This window comes from Colletotrichum higginsianum, chromosome 1, assembly GCF_001672515.1.
Source record: "Colletotrichum higginsianum IMI 349063 chromosome 1, whole genome shotgun sequence".
NCBI lineage: Eukaryota > Fungi > Ascomycota > Sordariomycetes > Glomerellales > Glomerellaceae > Colletotrichum > Colletotrichum higginsianum.
Window position 1 is genome coordinate 3222576 of NC_030954.1, and position 22118 is coordinate 3244693.

At 54.9% G+C, this 22118-nt stretch overlaps 6 protein-coding genes across 6 annotated transcripts; 2 read left to right on the plus strand and 4 right to left on the minus strand.

The window, feature by feature from the left end:
• Window positions 1–1174: 1174 nt before the first annotated feature.
• Window positions 1175–1727, minus strand: CH63R_00986 (Pro41 protein; the record flags this gene model as incomplete). Its single annotated transcript, XM_018295961.1, has 3 exons — window positions 1175–1234; window positions 1296–1612; window positions 1670–1727. The coding sequence occupies 3 exons, from the start codon at window positions 1725–1727 to the stop codon at window positions 1175–1177; spliced, it is 435 nt and encodes a 144-aa protein (XP_018164323.1).
• Window positions 1728–8002: 6275 nt separating this feature from the next.
• Window positions 8003–8783, minus strand: CH63R_00987 (uncharacterized protein; the record flags this gene model as incomplete). The annotated part of the gene is made up of 2 exons (XM_018295962.1): window positions 8003–8348; window positions 8416–8783. The coding sequence occupies 2 exons, from the start codon at window positions 8781–8783 to the stop codon at window positions 8003–8005; spliced, it is 714 nt and encodes a 237-aa protein (XP_018164324.1).
• Window positions 8784–9174: 391 nt separating this feature from the next.
• On the minus strand, window positions 9175–10040 carry CH63R_00988 (OPA3 family protein; the record flags this gene model as incomplete). Its single annotated transcript, XM_018295963.1, has 2 exons — window positions 9175–9903; window positions 9975–10040. The coding sequence occupies 2 exons, from the start codon at window positions 10038–10040 to the stop codon at window positions 9175–9177; spliced, it is 795 nt and encodes a 264-aa protein (XP_018164325.1).
• A 1249-nt stretch (window positions 10041–11289) lies between these two features.
• On the plus strand, window positions 11290–14448 carry CH63R_00989 (Plk plk-unclassified protein kinase; the record flags this gene model as incomplete). The annotated part of the gene is made up of 4 exons (XM_018295964.1): window positions 11290–11628; window positions 11685–12133; window positions 12183–13857; window positions 13909–14448. The coding sequence occupies 4 exons, from the start codon at window positions 11290–11292 to the stop codon at window positions 14446–14448; spliced, it is 3003 nt and encodes a 1000-aa protein (XP_018164326.1).
• Window positions 14449–16631: 2183 nt separating this feature from the next.
• Window positions 16632–19079, minus strand: CH63R_00990 (uncharacterized protein; the record flags this gene model as incomplete). The annotated part of the gene is made up of 1 exon (XM_018295965.1): window positions 16632–19079. The coding sequence occupies one exon, from the start codon at window positions 19077–19079 to the stop codon at window positions 16632–16634; it is 2448 nt and encodes an 815-aa protein (XP_018164327.1).
• Window positions 19080–20227: 1148 nt separating this feature from the next.
• CH63R_00991 (Alternative sulfate transporter) lies at window positions 20228–21788 on the plus strand (the record flags this gene model as incomplete). The annotated part of the gene is made up of 5 exons (XM_018295966.1): window positions 20228–20261; window positions 20329–20993; window positions 21061–21257; window positions 21320–21532; window positions 21581–21788. The coding sequence occupies 5 exons, from the start codon at window positions 20228–20230 to the stop codon at window positions 21786–21788; spliced, it is 1317 nt and encodes a 438-aa protein (XP_018164328.1).
• Window positions 21789–22118: the final 330 nt, after the last annotated feature.

Consider the following 22118-nt stretch of genomic DNA (forward strand, 5'->3'; position numbering starts at 1 on the left):
TGCAGATTTCATGATGCCCGTGTCAGTCATAGTGTGTGCTTGTAGCTGCTCGAGAGCATATCAGCAAAAACTCTGATTTCCTCGACGGGCCAAGCCTATATTAGCGACCAGCAGAGCCTGTGACGTGTAAGCTGGAATTTAGGTTAATTTTCTTGGAAAATTTCATATACTGGAACAAAAACCGAAAAGGGATCATGAGGGTGATGGCAATGACAACCTTTGAGAGAGAGATGGTACTTTTGGTTGGTTGTCGACGAGAGGCTGGGGTGGACTTGACGAACGCAGTCCCGACGAACGCATTCCCTCCGTTGTTGTGGTATATTTTTTTGTATATGTATTTTTTTCCTTTCTTCGTCTTGACATTAGATGTAGCATTGGTACGTTTAGCCCTACTAGACCAAGACAACGCTCTCTAGACAGCATCTCTGGCTATTCCGGGCAGATTCTCTGTTTCTCTTTCTCATCTTCTCTGCGTCGCAACTCATGCCGTCCCAAAACCCCGGGCTCCACACCATACCGAGCGATGTTGAGCCGAGATTCGGGATGATACACTGCACCCCTCCAAGACAAGGTAAAGGGGCATGCTGGCACAAGGCGCGACCGCCAAGGGGGCCTCCTGTCTCCAGTATTGTTCCCGACCATCCATGCCCAGCCACGCGCGCACCCACACGATGACAACCCGTGGTTGCGTGTGAAAGCCAATGATCCCGCTGGTGCAAGACATGGACAAGCCATCCATCACAACCAACATCCATTTCAGACGCCACCGCCACTACCACCACCTGCTCCAAAGAAGAAGTACGACCAAACTCAGATCACTTCGAGAATAATTGCCGAAAATGGAAAGGAAAAAAAAACTGCCATGGATCTTTCCGAGTCGCTTCCGGCCGAGAGTGCATAGGAAAAATTGAGGGACCCGTTGTCGTTAAGAATAACGCCGATGCTAGATGCCGTGATATTGATTGTGAGTCGTTAAAACCATTTAAAAAAAAAAGGATAAGAGCTGTGATAAATGTTGCCCAGAGAAGAAACGGTGAGGTTTCATTGATTCGCCCGAGATTGTTTGGGTTGGCGTTGGCTCCGTGTGTGTGTATACGGTAGTCCCTCTGTCAGGTCATACTACCATGCGAGGTCGAGACGGTTGTATACGCCGTGATTGAAAAGCGAGCCATATTTAGACACGAGAGCCGTTGCGGCCTCTTTGAGGGAGTGTCCAGGGCTTGGCACAAATAATCTGGCCATCGAGTTAGCATGAGTACGACTTGGGTAAATAAGACCACTTGAGTGACACATACCTCTCCTTCGCTGTAGGCCCAAAAGTAGACGACCAGTCCGATGAGGTAATAGAGAGCGGCGTTGGTGCCCTGGTAGATGAGAGCTGCGGCGAGGGTAGTAAGAGGGAGGACAATAAGACGGAACTCCAGGCTGCGGTGAATCGACGAGCCGGCAATGAATACCAGAGGCCACTCCAAGGCCACCATGAAGAGAGCCATGATTAGATTGATGATCTGTAACACAGGTACAGGCTTGACGGCCGGGTCCAAGGTCTTGGTCAGAAAGTCCCAAAATATCTTGGGCCAGAAGAAGCCCTCGATGGCGGCGGCGAACTGGTCTTTTCACGCGTAATTAGTATCTAGTACTCGGACCCGTATGATGGTAGTGAACTTACAAGCTGCAGCGCTCATGACAATGAGCCGAGCCCAATGGTTCTTAATAAGACGACCCATCCTTATCGATTATGCGGTGGTGGTGCTTGTCTTGACCTGAGGCCTTCTTTTCCTCTCTCTTTTTGTTTTCTCGGTGTTGTTGAAATCCTTCCTCCCTTTTGTTTTTGTTTTTGCCCGTTGCTGCTGAAGCTCTGTGACGTCGATGCCGCGACCTCGATGTGCCTTGTGTCTCGTATCCCAAAAAGCCCCGAATGACCAGCGAATGAAAGTAACGAGGGAATCGGTCGTCGAGATCGTAATCCTCTCTTGCGAATAAAACGGGTATGGTGATAAAAACGACGACTCAGTCGAGGGTGAACCGTGCAACGGCGGAAGGAAAGAAATAGGTACCGGACCTGCGGGGTGAAGGAAGAAGTGAAGACGTTCCGAAGTGAAGATGTCGATATTAAAAGAAGGCTATCGACAGGCTAGTGCGCAGCGCTGGCGAGGCAAGAAGAGAAGGTCAAAAGGGAGGACAAGAAGTATCACCCGATGCCAGGGCGGGGAGAGCGAGAGGTCTATATTGAGACAAGAGTCGGGATGAGACGCGGTGGGCTGGAGTGCACACCAGGGGTAGTGGTGGGAGGTGGAGAAGGAGGAGATGGATGGCAATGCAGGCTTGTCCAGCCCAGAGGGCAAGACGTCGGAGCCGCACAGAAAGCTGGTTGAGGCTTGTATCAGAGTTGGTCCCCCGGGCTAGCTTGCTGGGCAGGGTATCAGTATTGGGTGTTTCTGGCTCGGTAGCGGAGCGAGTTCTCTAGAGATCCAGGTTCGAGCAATCTGATCTATGATGACAGCGGGCATCCGAGCGGCATTGAGACGTTTCTAATTGTGCGACGAGGGGGGTCTTGGTTCTGCTATAGACCAGCCGAGCAGGATCAAGAGGCACAACCAGGGGTGGGGCTTGAACTGGGTTGGGTTGGCCAGGTGTTGTAAGTACCGATGGCGAGCGGCGACAGCGGTGACGGCGTCTGATGATCGTGGGTACTAAAGGATCTGGAGGCTGATACGTTGAGGCTCTGGATGGGAAAATAATCTCCTAGTGCCGGGGAAGCAGTTGTCGAGCACAGGGTATGGGGCAAAAGTCGGGATGGCGAAGCGTTGTGGTGGAGTCTGTTGTACGTGATGTTCGTCCGGGATCAGCGCTCTATCGCACCCGTCGCATGAAGGTTGTTTGAAGATCAGACAGGAATGTTGTCAGGGACACTGGTGAGGCAAAGGAGGTGGGAGAGGGACAGGAAACGACGGATGGTCGCACACGCGAAGGTCGGAGGCAGACGAGTTTTAAGAAACGCCAGCTTTTGGTGCGGGCCGGGGTCATTGACTCCATTGGGTGTGATGCTGTCCGTCTGGGCGGGATGGCATGCAAGAAAGAAGTGCAGCACGCAGAGAACAGTGGCGGCGGTGACATCGTACGTCTGTCCTGCCATCCATCGCAGCCGTTACCGCTACCCGCCCCGACGACCCAGCCACGGCCGAGACTGCCCATTATCTCACTCGAGAGCCAGTTGAAAGCCGTCACACACGAATTCAAGAAGGGCGACTGAGCGCTAGGGCGGCCAGGGCCCAGGGAGACCCAGCCGTCACTTGACTAGCAGATGGGGGATATGCGTGGGTGAAGGATGTAGGTCGGCGGATACTGATGCAAGGTCGACCGGGATAAGTGCACCTGAGAAAGACAGGCGACGTTGATTTCCTGCAGGCAAACATAGTACACATGGCCGTACACCTAAACAATGGGCGAGGCGAGGCGAGGCGAGAATTGGTAAGGTAAGGTAAAGTACTTTAGCAAAGGTCGTTGACAGATCGAGGTGATTGGGCTTGCACACAGAAAGGCGTGGGCGGTTAGAGAACGAGTCCGGGCCAATGGGACACCTTGCCGCTTCACGTCTGGCAGTCGGGTGTGCATGTGCCCCTGTCGCCAAGGATCCAGGGGTGAGACTGGGGTCGTCTGGTCTGCCGTCAGATCGTCGCACCCCAGCATTCAGCGTCAGAAGGGACGGTGTCGCTACCTCTTGTCTCCGCCAAATGTGGGTGGTGGAATAGGTACCTCTCCTGTTTTCCCATGCAGTGTTGGGTTTCTCCTCGCTCAAAGGTAGATACCTACAGATAGGCACCACATCACACGGCTCAATCCCCTGTAAGTCACCGGCCTTCAGTGCACGCCAGACGTGCTAAAGCGTCCGGTCGCCGCCTTTCGAACAGCAATGGCTGGTTAGCCCATAGACGAGTGGTCGGTCGACTGAATAAATTTAGCAAATGGGTATGCAGGGAATTCTACGATAGGCAATTAGCAACCCGGAACGGCAAGAGCATTTAAGTCGAGTTGAAGGGGGGGGAACCCCCCCGATAATACCAGCCATTGCCGATTCTCTTTTTATCCCGGGCATTTTTTGAACGCTGGGGCAAGCCAAGCTAGCAAGCATGGGTAGGTATTTTGTCTACGAATGCACAGCGAGAGATCGTCCACTCCGCTCCTCCCACACACAGCGCCTGTCGCACGAACTCAATCAATCTTCCAGATGGCGTCAAAGGCCCAACAGAGATCGCGCACGCGCACGAGAGCCAACGCAGCCCAGGCCACCCCGAACTTCGGATCAAGTATCAGTCCTTCGTCTCCCAGGTGTGAGTTCATGTTCATGCCATCTGATCCTCTGCAATACTCTGAGACGGCTGATCAAAACCGCCTCAGACAGAGGTAAGTTCCAGAATGGCTGTGCTGAGGCACATGTGGTTTGAGAAGATGGGACGGCTGCTCTGTCGCCCGGTCACAGCCACGGTCTCATCCGAGGCCAGAGCCCCGCCCCCCCCGTCGTCCTTACCCGTCCGTTCGACCACTCACCTCACACAACACCCGCACCCAGCGATTGAGCCCGACATGGGATCACTTGGATAACCGACTCCTGGGCGACGCTGACAGAAGAGTCCCATCCTGGCTGGAGGCTGGGCGTACCATATGGGAAATATTAGCATGAATTGGATTTTCCCTGCCTTTCCCTTGTTGTGCTCTTGGGGGCCATTTTTGTCTCCACTGTGCGCACGCTCTCCACCAGTCCATGTCAATGACCACCTGAACGGCAACCACGGCAGTCATCGGGCATGGGGGGGCAAGGAGTCAATATACCCAAGGATTAAAGTCTTCATTGACTCTTCGCGGCCGATCCTACGTGTCGTATCCGTCCGTGGCCTCGCTACCAATCCTACCGAAGCCTTACCGTTGCCGTCGTCGAGCTGATGCCGCGGATGTTAACGGAACCAGATAGTAGTGGTGTATGGTTTTTCTCCTCAAACCCGTATGAACGCCTGCCTCCCCAACATTTGCTGTCTCACGGTACGAGCCCCTGCTCCGCCCAGTCCAAGTTTTGCGCCGATAAACAGACGACTGAGGTAGTGAGGGACGAACGCTGCATTTCAGACCGAGGACAGACCGCTAAGAACAGACCGCCGAGGGTACAGTGACGTTGCCATCAAGAAGTTATCAAGCAACCCATGTCGGCAGACCCTTGAAAAGGTTAGAAGAAGGAGGGGCTTGCTTGCACTGCGCTTTGCTCCCACTACCAATGACGTTCTAGCCTGCTCGTTTTCCGAGCATTGGCTGCTTTCCAGTTGACCCCTTTGGGAGTGTAAAGCCATTGTCCTCAAAACGCCGAGATTTGGCTAACTGGCATCGCCAGCTTTCTGTGGTGTCGGCTATGTTGTCGTTCCTGACAGCTCTTATCGACCGCTCAAGACAACGGGGACCAATCTAGGGCTTTGAGCGGAGGATTCGAGTGTCGTTCTTCTCTTCGCCTTTGCTGTTTGCGGCATCAGCCTCTCGCCGCCACCGCACCAGATGATTACTCCGTGTCACGGCTCATGGCGCGGGCACGCCACTTCACGTCTCCGAGAATGCGGCGGTGGACGTGCCCTTGAGTCGAGAAAGGGTGGGCTGCACGTCAGTCGCCAGGTGCTCAGTCGATGACAGGCCGCCCGCCCGCTTTTGCTACTTGCCTGATTCAGCGTTGCCACGGCTGACGCGGGTTGCGAGGTTGAATCGATAGTCTCTCGCCAAGAAATCAGAGCATGGCAAAAAACGGCTCACGACGAGGTCGACTTGGCAGACAAGTGGCGAGTTTGCGTGGCCTTATTTGATTCTTGTCCATTTGGCAATCTACGCTTCCACCGAATGAATGGGTGAGCTTGGAGAGTAGATACTATATGCACCACACCCGCTCTCTGCATCTCACTGCTGCGGGATGGTCACTAAAAATAAAACTAGAGAGGGGGAAACCGGCCGCTGGATGGTGTGTTCAACTTTATTTCGGCGAGCGGTTCAACGCCATCCATCATTGGCTCCATTCGAGGAATCCACATGGAAACAACCCACTTTCTCGAGAGGGGTCTGGCCAACCAGCAGAGCCCGCCGTCGTGACTTGTGCTACTGCAACCGCCGGGCAGCAATCACAGCATTATTGGAATCTATTCTGCTTTCTTCACACTAGAGACTGGGGGGCGGGAATTCGACTTCACACCTGGGCCCCGAGAAGCGGTCAACCCATCTTTACCCACCATTGATGACTCTCGGCATACCGATGTTCACTCCGGAAATAGCTGCAGATGGTTCTCTTGGAATAGTCCACCCACCAACAGCTAGCAAGGCCTACTCATGCCACGCACCGCGAGTTTTCCGCGTCGGGCCTACGCCAGATGGGTCGTCAAACACAGGCAGATGCGAGAACGACTTGTAACTGCCTGTTGCGCCTGAGCTCTCTTCACTCAAGACTTCCACCCTTAACGTTGCTGATGTCGCCAAACGCTTGGGTCGTCATGAGACGTCCGGCGTCCAGCGGTCAGATAAGCATGTAGCCCAGCGTCCGATCTCTGCCAACGTCTCGTCTCCACAGAAGCGATGGTGTTGATATCGCGACGGATATAGCATATTACGGATGCAATACGTATGTAATATGGGATCGCCCGTCCCCTCACACTGGATCTGAACAACTCCAGGGTATCGCCCGGTATGAGATCCGGGCATTTGCCGAAGACTGAACTCACATGTGGCCGAGCGTGGCCTCGCCGCCTCTTTACCTTCGATCCCAGCACGTGCCTGTCTAGTCTATCTCCCAGGAACCAGACCCTTGGGGGAGGGGGATGCTGGGACAGACAGGGCGATCCCCGCTCGTGAAGCCTTCCGCATTGCAGCACCCAGGCGAGGATACGGTAGCCAAGAAAAACTTATAGAGCTCTTCGACGGAGAGTGCAAGACCCACCGAAATTCCAAGAAAGCAAGAAAACAGACGTGGGAAAAAACCCCGATCATAAGTTGAGGGCTGGACTAACCGCACCGATGAACCCAGAAGGGGGGGCTATCAACCGAGAGCCAAGCCTGTTTAGACGCTTGATCGCTCTCATCGACGTTTGCACCACTGCAGCTTTCTTGCAGCCCTCTTGTCTCGCCGGTCCATTGTTGGGTAGTAAGCATGATGCTGTGAGAGAATAGCATACAGCGGGCGTCCTGGATTGGTCTTGCCCCTTTCCTTCTTCTTCCTGATCAACACGGCTCTTGGGCACAGCCGGGAGGGGGGAGGAGTAGCCAGGGCTCTGGTGTGCGACGTTTTCCGTGCCCCGAACATCAAGTGCTTCATCCTTTACCCCCCTACGGCTAGTGCGGAGGGGCACACTCGCACGCAACCACGGCCGTGGCCTGGTCCGGACGTTAGGCACAAGCCATCACACGCACGGATCCTTCGCCTTTCATCCCAAGACTGTGAGACGACGGGTCAAGAGCTGGCAGTAGTTCCAAACGCCTCTTCCGCGATTGTCAGTGTCAACTAGCTTTTTGAGGCGCGAACGACTGTCAATGTCCGCTTTTGGCTCTCCCTCCTTTCTCCTCTCTTATGCTTCATCTCTTCCCCCTGTGCCTCCGCCCAGCAGGCAAGGTTAGCTGGCTTGTCAAAGATGGTCAAACCATGGACCCTCGCTCCCTCTCTCTCCATCTCAGCCCCTCACCCATTGTTCGTCACGATGGCATCGCCGGCATTTGCCAACCCCCCCTTTCTCGTCTCAAATCTTCCCTGGTGATGCACACGGAACACAGCCTCCCCGTGTCCCCTTACCCATTTACCCTACCATGGTTCTCCCGTGTGGACTCAGCCAACCTGTCTTGGGAACCGGCATCCCTCCCTGAACGACAAACATGCTGAGTACCGTGACAACAGGATGCCATCTGAAGCCAGCGTCGCATCACGATCCTCCCTGATTCTGATGGCACCGAGCATCGAAAACAATCCCTTTTGATGTTGCTTGCCGATCCTCATTCAAGCGAAGACCAGTTTCTCTTGCGCTAGGAACGAGAGAACCCGCGCCCCATCTACTGGGCCCAATAGGCCCAAGATTCGCGCCTTCCCCTGTGCCGTCTCGGCGAGGCCGGCAATCTCGCGCGGCGACTGGCCGAGTTCGCTGAGGAGGTTGGTCATGTGCTCCGAGAGGGGACCGTTGCCGCTGGCCAAGTGCTGGAGGAGTGGGAGAGAGACGGAGGTGGCTTGGGCTGGGGAAGTAGCGGGCTGTGCTGCGGCAAAGGCGGTCCGGAGATTAGCGAGGGCAGAAGGGAGGGACGAGATGGAAGTGAGAGGGACCAGGGGGAGGTCCAGTTTGCTGAGAATGCTTGATACCACGTCGTCAGCCTTACACTCTTTCAAGTGATGATCGGGGGCTTTTGGTGGCCGTTTACTCAATCTGCAGATTCATGAAGGCCACTGTCGGGTTCGTTTCATGTCCTTGCTGGTTGAGGAGGAAGAGAATGATAGCGTCGTGACCTCCGTTGAGGTTAAAGAAGCGTTCCAGACGCTGCTCTGTGGCTGTCGTGCTGATGTCCTTTGGTGAGAGGAGGACTAGACGAAGGACGCGGCCCTGCTGTTGTGTGAGGGGAAGCGCGATGTCGTGTGTGTTAAGCCTGCCCTCTATGGTCGCCGTCAGCGAGTGTTCCCAATCCCATGAAGAGGCGGACTTTCCGGCACCTTGAAGACGAGGCGTACTCCCGCTCAGGAGAGGGATCGCCGATGTCCATTCTGAACGCTTGCGGAGCGAGGAACAAAACATGACCCTTACTGATGTGCTTTTCCCTAAATCGAACGAACACTACGGGATGCTGGCTGGGACTGGTGGTGTGTTCGAGCCTGAGCTTCCAAGTATCTTTCTTTCCCCCTTTTTTGTATTGTTTTTTTGTAGATGGTAGATTTCTATATGAGGTGAGTCAAATCTGTAAGTGTTGGCAAGAACGGCCTGTCGGCCCCTTGCCTTTCATGGTTCCTTCCCCCAAAGAGTGAAGTGTCCCGTCTAATTGACGCCGATAACGTTACACGCGCCGTGCTCAAATACGGCAGAAGATGCCTCCAGCCCGCTAAATGGTATCATGAAAAATCTTACAAAAACTCCACGCCTTTTGTCTAACTAACCAGCCCCAGGACACACCCGTCCGCTCCGTATAACTTCATGCCGCCGTCGGTGTAGGGGTCTGCGTCTGCGTCTGAGTCGGCAGCTGCAGGCTTGGCAGTAACGGTTTTTTCGTCTTAGGGTCTCTCAACTCGCGTAGCGCAGCCTCCATGGCGAGGTACCGCTCGGAGCGCTCCTCCTCACGCTGGGCCAGCTCGCGCTCGCGGCGCGTCAGCTCCTCGAGCTTCTCGTCGAGTATACGGATACGCTCGGCGTTCTGGTCGGGCTTCTGCGAGGCCTTCCAGTACTCGTAGACGATGATGGCGCTCGCGACGCCGAGGATGAAGGCGTCGCCGATGACGTCGGCGAAGAGGTCGACGGCCTTATTCTCGGGGAGGGGGCGGAACTTGCGGCGCCAGACGCTCCTGGGCTTTTCTTTCGCCGAGCTACCAGTGCTGCTGCTATCGCTTATCGAAGTTGAAGAGGAGGACGAGGACGCGGAGGTTCCTGATGACGATGTCGGGGGGGCGAGGGGTTTACGTTTTGCAGCATCGGGGTTCTCGGCTTCGAGCTTGGCCTGACGGGCTTTGGCCACCTCTTCTTTCTCGACCTGCTCTTTCGTCTTGACCGTCGGAGCCTCCGCTTTCTCCTTTGCGCGCTGCTCGGCGTTCGGGTTGCGGAGCAGGGCGACGTTGAGGCGCATATTGAGCTGGTGGATTGACTGGCCGTAGCGGGCGGCAAAGGCACGGAACTTGGGGTGCTCGTGGGCTTGCGCTTTTATTTGGTTCTGTAGAATGTGGGCAATGGTCAGACACTCTCTGGAAAGACTCCGAGGGGCGACTGAGGTTTCCAACTTACGGCGCCATACTTTGATACGTGACGCACAAAGAGCGCGGCGAGCTTGAAGAGAGGTAGCGGTACCATGGTGGGGGGTTGCTCCCAGTGGACGACCGAATGACGGAAGGACTGTTGGTTAGGAGAGATCTCCGAGAGCTCCGTGTTACGGGCTCTGCTTGGCTTGGTCTTGGCGGTATTCCCTTCTATCAATTGGAACGATGAATGCCCATTGACTACTGTGATGACAGCTCAGGTTGACTGAAGCGATGGTTAATAGTATAAATATAGTGACGACAACTTTGACATGTCGGGTTCATCGGAGTCACAACAGACAGCTGACGGCAATGGATCTCCCGGGTGGGAACGCACGGAGCGCGCTTATTTGATGTTCCGCTTCTATGAGCTTCGGAGCTGATTCCAGCAGGCCCCGACCAGCCGGAGTGAGACTAGATGTTCAAGGTTCCAGTCGGGAAAGAACCCAGCAGCCATGTTTCTTTTGAATGTGAAACTCACTGTTGAGTATAGTTAGTGGTACCACGAATCTTCACCAAAAAGTACCTAGGAGGGACTATTTGGTACTACTTCAACGATCAATTAGTACACCATCTTCTCAAGGGAGCATTCGTTGGTCAATTCCAACGGTAGTCCCTAGTCACTTACATAAGCCGCTTGTCTAGCGGCAAGGGGTGGTGGAGTAATCAAAGCGAGGTTTTAGTGGCTCCTCAGCGCTGAACCTGGCGCTTCAAGTTCTCAGTTCCCCGGGCAACGGCACGCGAAGCGAAGGTCAACAGCGACGGCACCAACCCGATGGTCCCTCACTCCACCCCAATCACCAAAAGTTTACCGACCGTCTCGACGGCGCATCATCCCGACAACACTGAACCTCGTAGATGAGTGAGTTTTTTCTTGCGACATTCTCGTCTCGTCAGCAGCCCCTGGTTTGTTTAGGCATCGTTGATTGCCCTACGAACTTCTTCCACTGCATCTTGTTTTATTCGCACATGAACTTTCCGCAAGACTGGTAAGTAAACAAATACTCCCCCCCCAAGATTTGGTGCCGCTTGCTTCGACCGCTCGGTTCTTGTGGCCTCGTGTACTTGATGCTTTGAGCGGCACTTGGGCTATACTTCTTCTCCTCTTTCAATTTTGCTCGATAGTACATGTTCTCATTCACCATTCTTCCACCTGCCGTTTCTCCCCTCTTGTGCTAACCAATCGCGCGTAACAGGCCCTTCCTCTCCACCGTTCAGGGACAATCTTGATTCAGCAGTACAGCTTTCGGGGTTCTCATTCTCTTGAGACTGCAACGATCCCCAAGACATCTGAGGCCACAGCCATGGCCCATAGGTTACTGGCTAAAGGGGGTGTCGATTTGGAGGCCCTGTCGCCCCGGGACGCTAACGCCCAGCGCGTACCCAAGGCGATCGAAATGAAGACGTCTAAGCCCGTCGTCCAGCTCAAGGCTGCGAAGGACAAGGAACCACCACCACAACCACCCGCGAACGTCGAGGAGCCTCCGGCAAACGACCGTCCCGATGGAGCCGTGTACCAGATTGGCAAGATGCTCGGCAAAGGTGGCTTCGCCGTGTGCTACACAGGGTACCATCTGCCGGAGCGCAAGAAGTACGCTCTGAAGATTGTGCGGAGTCAGATGCCGTCCAAGATGCAGCAGAAGGTCGGTTGTTTCCCAGTGTGCTGTTTTGCGACGCCCGGTTCTAACCTTCCGCGTAGTTCCAAACCGAACTCCAGATCCACTCGAAGATGAACCAGAAGAACATTGTGCAATTCTTCAGGGCTTTCTCGTTTAAAGACTGCATGTACTTGGCTCTCGAGCTCTGCACCAACGGCTCTCTCATGGACATGGTCAAGAAGCGCAAGGGTTTGACCGAGCCCGAGGTTCGTTTCTACTCCGTGCAGGTGGCTGGAGCCATCAAGTACATGCACGGAAAGGGCATCATCCACCGAGATCTGAAGATGGGCAACATCTTCCTCGACCATCGCATGAACGCCAAGGTCGGCGATTTCGGACTGGCTGCTCTGTTGGTTACCGGCCGGGATATGCAGACCATAAGAAGGACCACTCTGTGCGGTACGCCCAACTACATCGCGCCCGAGATTCTCCAAAAGGGGAAGAAGGGGCACGACCACATGGTTGACATTTGGAGTCTGGGTATCATCATGTCAGTACACTCCGATTGAAACCGTGCGTTCTTCCGCTAATCGAGACAGGTTCGCCATGTTAACATCAAAGCCACCGTTCCAATCGACGAGCACCGAGGAGATTTACCGCCGAGCGAGAGAACGAGACTACGAATGGCCGAACCCAGAGACTTCGCAAAAGTACATCAGCGAGGAAGCTAAGGACTGCGTTGCCACGATGCTCGAGGACGCAGATATGAGACCCGACCCAGACGTCATTGTTCAGCACCCCTTCTTCACCTGCGGCTACATGCCGGTGGAGTCCGACATGACGACCAGGCTTCTTACCCTACCGCCTGACGGCTCCGAGTTCTACGCCAACCGTATGAGCTCTCAGCTGCAAGCGGTCAGCAAGAAGAACATGGAGAACATGTGCAGGGAATGCGGAGTCGGCCCCTGGGCCCCAGTCCAGGTGGTTCACACGCAAACCTGGAAAGAGATGGCTGCGGAGGAGAAGTCCGGCTTGACGCCCCTGATTCCTTTAGGAGAAGATGTTGTTTACAGACCATTCGACGACTGGCTCCGCGAGAAGCGCCACGCCCGCGCCCTTGCTGCTTCGTCAGCTACACGCCCCGACCTCACATCAGAATCCCACCTGAGCGGTTCGCAAACTGCGCCGACAGGCCTCTTGCGCCAGCCGCCTCAGAGCTTCGCCGCGCAACAGAGGGCCCAGAACCGTCCCCCTGCGATGGCGAACACCACGAAGCCACGACCTCAGCCGGAGGCGTCCTCTCAGCCGGCGGAAACGGCACGCCCGTCATCGGTCAGACAGCATAGTGCGCCGGAGACCCGAAAGAACCCTTTTACCGAGCCTCCCCTGAGGAAGTCTACCACGGTGCGGAGAACGCCGCTTCCGACAACGCAGTCGGCAGGGTCTCTTCCCAGCCAGGCGATGGCGTCTGAGAGCTCTAACCAAGCCACAGTCACCATGACTGGTCTTATGGATAACCTTAGGATCTCGTCGGATCAAACCGAAAAGGCATCTCTTTTTAGTCCGAACGAATGCGCGGAACCCATGGCAGGCTCCAAGCCGGATGTTGTCCTCGAGCGACTCCGCCGGCTCCAGACCGAACTGGAGCGTGCTCTCAACGCTCGTACTATGGCCATTATCTCGTCAAAAGATACCACCCCGCCCCATCCCAACGTGGTTGTCAAATGGGTGGACTACACGAACAAGTTTGGGCTTGGTTATATCCTGAACGACGGCGGCGTCGGCTGCATCTTACGGGATATTCCTACCACGGAAGGCAGCAAGACCCTCACCCTGCCGTCGGCGTGCATGCTCGTCCGTGATGCCGAGCGTCATATAGAGCGACGACACGACGAATCGTACCCCGAGAGACACCAACCACTGCCGCCCAGACAAGACATTCACTTCTATGAGAACAACGGCGAGTCAGGCCTCGCCCGAGTCTCTGTTTCCTCGAAGCAGTTCCGCGTGCCGGTCTATGAGGACGGCACGCCCGGGAAGCTGAACCCTGGAAGGGACGTGTACGAGCACAGAAAGCGGGAGCGCGTCATCCTCTGGAAGAAGTTTGCCAACTACATGATTGCCTATGGCAGAGACGAGCCGGTACCAGCCGAGGAGACCGTTCCTCGCCCAATGGAGTTCTCTGTCAACAACTCTCAGCCCCCAGACCTGGTCACTTTCTACCAACGTTTCGGTGATGTTGGCTGCTGGGTCTTTGGAGACGGACATCTCCAGGTAAGTTCCCGTGACATTACTCTGATATGACAAGCGCTAACGACCACCTAGTTCAACTTTCCTGACCACACCAAGATTGTTCTGAACGCTGCAGGAACTTGGTGTCACTTCTGGCATCTCCCCATTGACGCGGCTCAGAACCTTGCCACCACCGGCAGTCTCGGAGCTGCTGCTCTTGATGAGAGAGCTATGCTGTCCTACCCGCTGCAGACGCTGTTAAATTTCCAGGCGAAGCCCGCGGCATCCCGCTCTACTCGCACAACCACCACATCACGTCGACGCCCTGAGATCCCTGCAGAGCTCCAAGGCATCCCAGTCGCGAACGATTTCCGTCGCAAGATCGAGTTCATCAAGAACGCGGTCAAGGAATGGGTGACCAACGGCGGTCTGGGTAATAGCGCTATGGACCGTGACCACAGACTGCGCTGGGGCGGTTACCGCGAGACTGTCATGGGCAACAGCTTCATCAAGGGTGTCTGGGTGACTGTCGGTGCCCGATGGGGTGACAGCAGACTGTCGGCCTACGTCGACCCCGCCAACCCCATGGAGATGGGAGAGGAGATTGACGAATCCAAGAGACGGCGCCACTGAGAGAGAGGAAGAGAAAAAAAGACTGCATGAGTGTATTCTAATGGGCTAGAGGAGTTCAGGGCGAGCCAGGAGCGAGGGAGTGTTCTTTCTGCATTGTTACGCATATCATGGATAATTATATTTCAGCTAGCCCGGCTCGCCCGGCTGGTGCTCACGAGACCATGCCATGGCCGACCCACGGGGGCGGCTTTCGGATTGGGCATGTTTTGGAGTTTTGAGGTCTTTGCGGACATAGCAACGGCGTCTTGGGGGCGTAATACAGTGTTATGACTAGTGCGTCAAAAGCGTCCACTATGTGGTTGGAAGGTAATGTGACATGGCTTCGTCGTCTTGTGCTCTACTTAACTCAGGTGACCTCAATCCATAGGTCAGTCGAAGCATGGTATGGTAAATGTGGACATGAGTATCAAAAACACCCTTGGACATATCAACTTGGAGAGAATTGCGGCTCTAAAATGATACCCATAAAATGCAGAAAACCAAATTGTCCACGAAGCTTTTATGGAAAAGACGATGATGGATACAAAGATCCATTCAGCCCAGCGGACCTCGGGACTACGTGCTTGCCTGGTTTTTCGTTTCGGCTACGGGCCACAACAGCACGAAGAAAGGGGGTGCTTGTCTGGAACTGGGCGTGCCAGCCGTTAGCAATGGCGGAGAGCTTGACAATATGGCTTGGGGTATGCCTCGTTACATGTTGATGCTGTTTGTCATTGTTCGTGTCTTGCTGCCGGTAATACTTGCGTAGTTCAGGATGTGCGACAGTGTCTTCCTGCCTCCAGACACAGACAAATCTTGGAATGTGGCGTTTCCTGCGAGCCAGCCAGCCACCATCGATAAATGCCCATAAGTAAGTAGCAAGTGAGTTCTTTTGGGCCATTGGCGTCTGCTATATGAGGCTAACACGGGTAACGAACGGTGGCATTGTCTTTGAGCCAGGACATATTCCATGTCTACAGCGATCTCGCCTTCCATCGAGACGCCCGATGCAAGGAAGGTAGTCCCAGAAGGGCATGGAACCACAGTTGGCTCAGTCACAGGTGGCGGAGATCCTCAAATTCGATTCTTCCTCAGACTGAATCGATATTGGTTTATCGAGATGCTCTCCCTGGTTATGTTTCCGACATTTCGTTTGGCCGCGACGGTGAGCACGGTCCCGTTTTCAGAAGAACGGAAAAGGAAAAGGCAGCTGAGCGGTCTATAAATGATGGTACAACAACTGCGAGCGCTTGACCTTGTTCCGCCTTTGCTTTGCTCTTTCCACTCCTGGGAAGTTTGTTTGCTAGCGCACATACCCACATACTATTACTTTGTACTGCTAATTCTCATCCACTCCCATCTCAACTCTCATTCAACACCCGTATCACCAATGCTGGAAACCTAAAAAAAAACGCACAAGAAATGCACCTAGAAGAGTCTCCGGGACTTCCAGCCTGTTGCCCCGACATGGTCCCAATTGACACAGGACTAGAAGGAGTACCCGGCTTACTTACGGTGGGCGCGAAGTCTCACCATGTCTGAGCGAACTCAATCAACATCGCCCCTCCATCCACCCACCACCAACCACCGTCATCAGACACCCAAAGAAGTGTCCGTGATGGCTTCAAAATGAAAAAAGAATGACCCCCACCCGATTTGAACGGATAACCTTTCGATGACATTCCAGAACTGGAGTCGAACGCGCTACCGTTGCGCCAGAGGGCCAGTTGTGAGATTAGATGCCCGCATCCGAAGATGGGGAGGTGGATGCTAGTGGAAACATTCTGCTCATTTATGTAGTACGAGAGAGGTTATCTGCGCAATTGCGGGGATGAGAATTGTCTCTTTTGGGCTAAGTCAGGTTATGCGTGGTTATGGGGACTCCAAGGACCAGCGCGGTTGCAGGGTTTTGGGGGAGGGGAGGACCTCAGTCTGGACAATTCGACAACTATCCAGGTGGGTCGCGAGGGCTCGATTAAGCTACCTTCGGCCGACTCAAAGTCGGAATTGCCGTGACTGAGTTGAGTATCGTCTTGAGATGTCTCCGGTGGCTGAATTGCTACATAGGCTAACGTCATGTGTCAGGTATAGCATGATGGAAGAACCGAGTTAATCTTGCGTCAACACAGTCGCTGCGGTGTTCTATATTAAGCTTTGATCTATGATTCGAAAGGCACCCACCAGCTCTCTGTTTTTCTCCGAAGCTACTTCGCCTTGTTCTTCATGAACATGGGGCTGGTGATGACCTTGCCGCCTGAGTGCTCCCTTCCAACAAAGTAAACAGCTCGGCTGTGGCCGGTGGTAGGAGAGCCACCGGTCACCGGAAATCTACCTTCAACTCTCCTGGGCAGCGGCACATCCAGCAAGCTCTCGACAGAGATGAAGAGCTCTGCGCCACCGTGGATGTCCTCTTTTCTTCCACCCGGCCTTACGGCTTCTTCATTGCTTACAACCAGGTCAAACTGCGGCTGGGGTTTGTGTGGATTGCCTTTGAGAACGTCGCCGACTTTGACATATCCGCCCAAGTGTCCCGACACTCTGATGGTCGAAGGTACGCCAGAATTTTCGGCCAGGAAAATGTCAACGCCATCAAAGTCGCCGCTTGTGCGTGTGTCAAAGATGACCTGCGAATCGGACACCCGCTTCACAACGTCCTCGCCGTTGTCGGACACGCCTCCGAACGATTGCACATGTGTGACGACGGCGCCGGGAACGAGGATCGAGCCTTGCCAGACTGCCTCACGGTATCTGTCATAGACGCGCGCGCCGCCCCATTTGACACGGATCTTTCTCAGTGTCGACCCATCCGCGTGTTCTGATGCCTCCTGTTGGAGGTCGCGATGGAAGATTCGCCCACTGGCGTCCCAAGCTTCGACCGATGAGAAGCCGCCCGAACCATAGAAGCGATATGTGAGCGCCACAGACTCGCCTAATTTCACAGTCACGTCGTCACCCTGAAGCTCGCCATTGCCTGTGCTGACCAGGCCCACGAGTCGCTCTCCTGTTGTGGCAAACGTCCTACGCCCGCGGAGCGCCTTCGCGACCTCGCCGCGTTCCAGCTTATCGGCCAGCACGCCGGTTAACCCGCCCTTCGTGCCAAAAACGGCCGTACCCGGTACCCCTCCGCCGCACCGGCCCCGATGCTCGTCCGAGTTGGCCGAAACCCCCAGCTCCCATCCGCGGGTCACGGCGTCGCGGAGGAGCCACTCGAACAGGCCCCACGCGCTGCCGATCTCGAGCAGACGCTCCAGTTGAGGATGGTGCCAGGCTAGATTACACCTCCGGCCGCCGACGTGGGGGATGAGGAGGTGCGCTTCTGGCGAGTGGGCGTAGGTAGCGTACACTTCGTCAAGGGGCCAGGCGCCCGGCAAGAGCTCGGCCGGGCCATCTTCGTTCCACTCGAAACTCCGCGCCACGTTGCCGTTCTTGTCAAAGGGGAACTCGGGACGGCTCGTTTCCGGGTCGTCGAGAAAGACGACGTTGTGGTCCCCGCCCGCCGCCGAGTTCCCGCACCATTCCGTGCCGGGGAACACGACGAACTCGCCCTGGGAGTTGACCCTCTTGATGATCTCGAGCGTCTTCTCCCAGCGCTCCTTGGTGATGTTGAAATCGTTGGCTGTGTACCCCACGACGTCGAGACCGGCAATCTGCTGTGCGTATGAAAAGTTGTACGTTGTCGATTTGGTGCCGACGGTGTCGTCTGAGTGGACGTGGAGGTCTGCGTACAGTGGCCGAGGGATGGGAATCGACGATTCGACCGAGATGTACTCTTGTGTTTCAATGACGGAACCTTCGTGGTTGAAGATCGTCACTGACAACACGTAGTCCCCGTCCGAATCCAGAGTCACGGTATCGTTGGCAACGGTCCAGCCTTGGCTAGGCAAGGACAGACGTCGCTCCCACACTGCATCAGAAGAATCTTCCTTTTTGACGGTCACTCGACTCTCCAGCCCGTCAAGATCGGCCGTCGCGTTGCCCCATACATCTTCCGTATGGATATGGATGGGAAACGCCACATCGGCTCTGACAAGGCGAGGCGTGATGGCCTTGACCCGAGCAACGGGTCCGGGTCTGATGGAGAAGGCGATGTCTGGCTTGATCGGCGCAAACCGAGAGGTTCCGACAGGGTCAATGTACCATCTCATCAAGAATTCGTCCTCGACAAAGGTCTGTACGCGTGTGCCCCGCGAGCCCCAACGCCTGTCGCCGATGCGGACGGTGATCCTGTCGCCGGGATTCATGTAACCGTCGACGATGTCGATGATGATGGCCTTTTGGAAGGGTCTCTCGTGGCCCTTCTGGTCGAAACGAACGGCCAGCGACTGCACCGTCGCCGGCGTCTGGCCATCGTGCAGCGGGCCGGGTATGTACTCTGCTGAGACATAGTTGTCCTGCCTGGGATCCGAGGTCTGGAAAAGGGCCCAGTCAGAGTAGAACTTGAATGTGCCCTTGATCCAAGCCCCGTCGGCGAGCCCGCTGGCACCAATTGTGTACTCGGTGATGATTTCGGTCCACTGGCCTGCCACGAGCGTTGAGGTATCGCACTTCAAGTCTCCGAGGAACGGCAGGCTCTTGGTGTACTGATACAGGCCCTTGGGGGCAAAGTACTGGCCCGTCAGGCCTCGGAGCTCGTCATCGGAGAGCGTCTTCATTCTTATCTGATGGCGGTGAGGCCGGGTGCGCAGGTGGTGTAGAGTAGGAATCGATTAGAGGTGTACGTAGTTGGTATGTGACTTTCGGGGTCCTGCTTTTCTACTCCTTCATTCTCCAAATAGTTGTCAATCGCTCGGCCGGAGTCGAGTGGCCTTCCCCACAGCCGGAAGTCTACCGACGTCGGGCCTCAATGGCACTGTATCTTTCTGATGATCAAATCCACCGAGAGGATGGCGTGATCCTGTCAACCAGAATTAAGCATATTCTTGCGGGAATAAGACACCGGATCTGAGCCCACCGTCCCGTTACGATCGTACACAAACAACCCCGAGCTTGCCTAGATCTGCGTGGGAGCAGAGTTTGCAATATTCTACAGTGTATCGTCTAATTTGACTCCTATGATGATTGTTGATTCGGACGAGTGCAAACAGGGCGTAGGGCTGTCCATGTGCAGTCACGAGCTCGGTCTCCTAGGAAGTGGAAGCAGATATCGATCCCCCGTCTGAGTCAAACGTTTCCGCCCACATCACCAAGTGCCGATCCCGAAAAGGTGTGATAGTAACGCGAAGCCTACATATGGTAGATGGGCTTTGTCGGATTCAGTCCGACTCTTCCTGACCCGCATAAAAGCACGCAATTCTCTTGTGCTCAACCGCCTGTTGCTCAGTCTGGGAAGGGCCAGAAAGGGAGGATATGTCTGGAATATCCCGAAAGACGAGATTTTACTTCCAGAGACAACAAGTCGTTTTCGTGGCTTGCGTATATCTTGTAGCCGGTCACATCCATTCCATGTCAACGGTATTCGCTGTTCACAAACTTCGATCACGACGTGTTGATGAGCTTCTACTACGAAGTTACTCAAGGATCCCGTCCAGCCAGTCGTACATCACCTAACTGAGCCAATGCGGGATTCGTCTTCTCGTCTGACAGAAACCATGGCCTCCAAAGATCTTGCGGCACCTGAGCATCATGCAACCATCACCTGAGACGACAATCTCAAGGTTGACGTTCTTGACATTGACTGGACGCCAGAGGAGGAAAAGAAGGCGAAATGGAAGTGAGTTATCAAAAAAAAGATTTCACTACTTTATTCACACACAAAGAGGCTTCTAACAATCCGTAACACCCCAGGTTGGACCTCATCATCATGCCACTCCTCACACTCGGCTTCTTCTGCCTGCGTAAGAGCTCTTTCAAGCGACCCCGCCTCCAAACTCCCTGGGCTATGAGACTGACATATGAGCGCAGAGCTTGACCGGGGAAACATCGCAAACGCCATCACAGACTCGTTCATGGAGGACGTGGGAATATCGCAGTTCCAATTCAACGTCGGCCAGCAGTTGCTGTCGTTGGGAATTGTGCTCTTCGAGATCCCTTCCAACATGATCCTCTACAAGGTCGGCCCGGGCAAGTGGCTGACCCTCCAGCTCTTCCTGTTCGGCTCCGTCAGCACGTTTCAAGCGTTCCAGAAGAACTACGCGAGCTTCCTCGCGACGCGATTCCTCCTCGGCGTCACGGAATCCGGATACATTCCGGGAGGGCTCTGGACGCTCTCGACGTGGTACACCCGCAAGGAGACGGCAAAGCGGGTCATGGTGTTCTTCTTCGGCAACCAACTGGGCCAGGCGTCGGCCAAGCTGATAGCCTACGGCATTCTGCACATGAAGGGCGTCGCGGGCTACCCAGGATGGTTCTGGTTGTTCGTCATCATAGGGGCTTTTACCATGGCCAGCGGCGTGATCCTGGGCTTCTGTCTCCCGGACGCATTCCACAACCCTCACAGCTGGTTCTTCCCGCGGCGTAACGTCTTTACCGCGAGAGAGCTCCATATCCTGCAGACGCGTGTGATGCTCGACGACCCCAACAAGGAGAGAAAGAGGCAACACATCGGCCTCGCTTCGTTCAAGAAGGCGGTGAGTCGAGCCCGCGGTCAAAAACGCGTTTGAGAAGGGAGTGTCTATACTGACAAGGTCGTTGCAGTTCTCTAATTGGCGGATCTGGGTACACATTTTCATCACGCTCGGAAACAACGGGCCCTTCCGGGGATTCGACACGTACGGCCCGACCATCATCAGGAGCTTCGGGTTCCCCTCGCTGACGAGCAACGCGCTCGCCGCCGTGGGCTTGTTTCTCCAAGTCCCCATGTCGTTTGCCTTCAGCTGGGTGTCGGATCGCTTGTAAGTCTTTGGGAGCTGTCCGTTGCGGAAAAAGGGACTCCGACTAACGGTTAAATTCAAAGTAATAAACGGGGAGAGACCACCATCGTCGCGATTGGCATGCATATGTTCGGCTACATTCTCAACCGAATCTTCACCAAGATCAACAACCGCGGCATCCGATACTTCGGCGTCGTCTGGACGCAGATTTTCGCTTCTTTTCCCCATCCCCTCAACATCACGTGGATGTCCCTGACTTGCAACGATTCCGAGGAGAGGTCCTTGGCCATGGCAATGTAAGTAGTGTGTGCTGTAACGTCTCGTCTGGATTGCCCGCTGAGCAGACCGGCCAGGATCATCATGAGCGCGAACATCGCGGCCATCTATGGCGCGCAGCTCTTCCAGGAAGACGACAAGCCTCGCTACCGCAGAGCATTTGATTCCAACATTCGTATCCTGGCCTTTGCCCTGGTGCTGGCCGCCGTCAGGTATGGCCATGAGCTCTTCCAGGCCAGGAGAAAAAGAAGAAGAAGAAGAATGTCCGTGGCTTGAGCAAGAGCACAACGCATGTAGCCGTCCATCCGCCTGATTGGGTTGACGTAGGCGAATACATTATTCATTCGCATAGCCAAACGAGGCATGTTCTCAACTATTTATGTATCGCGTCTAGCTTTGTGTATCCACCTCTTCGAAACTCTCGCCCGCGTCTATACCCGGTCATTACCATTACTCATATGTATGCTATGCTTGATGTGCAACCCAGTGCCCGACGCCCCGACTCCTACGCGATACTGGGAATCCAACGTGTATCTGCCACGCATGGTATATACAAACCCCGCGCACCTATTCTATCCGGCATGACTATACCCATCATCCGTCGCT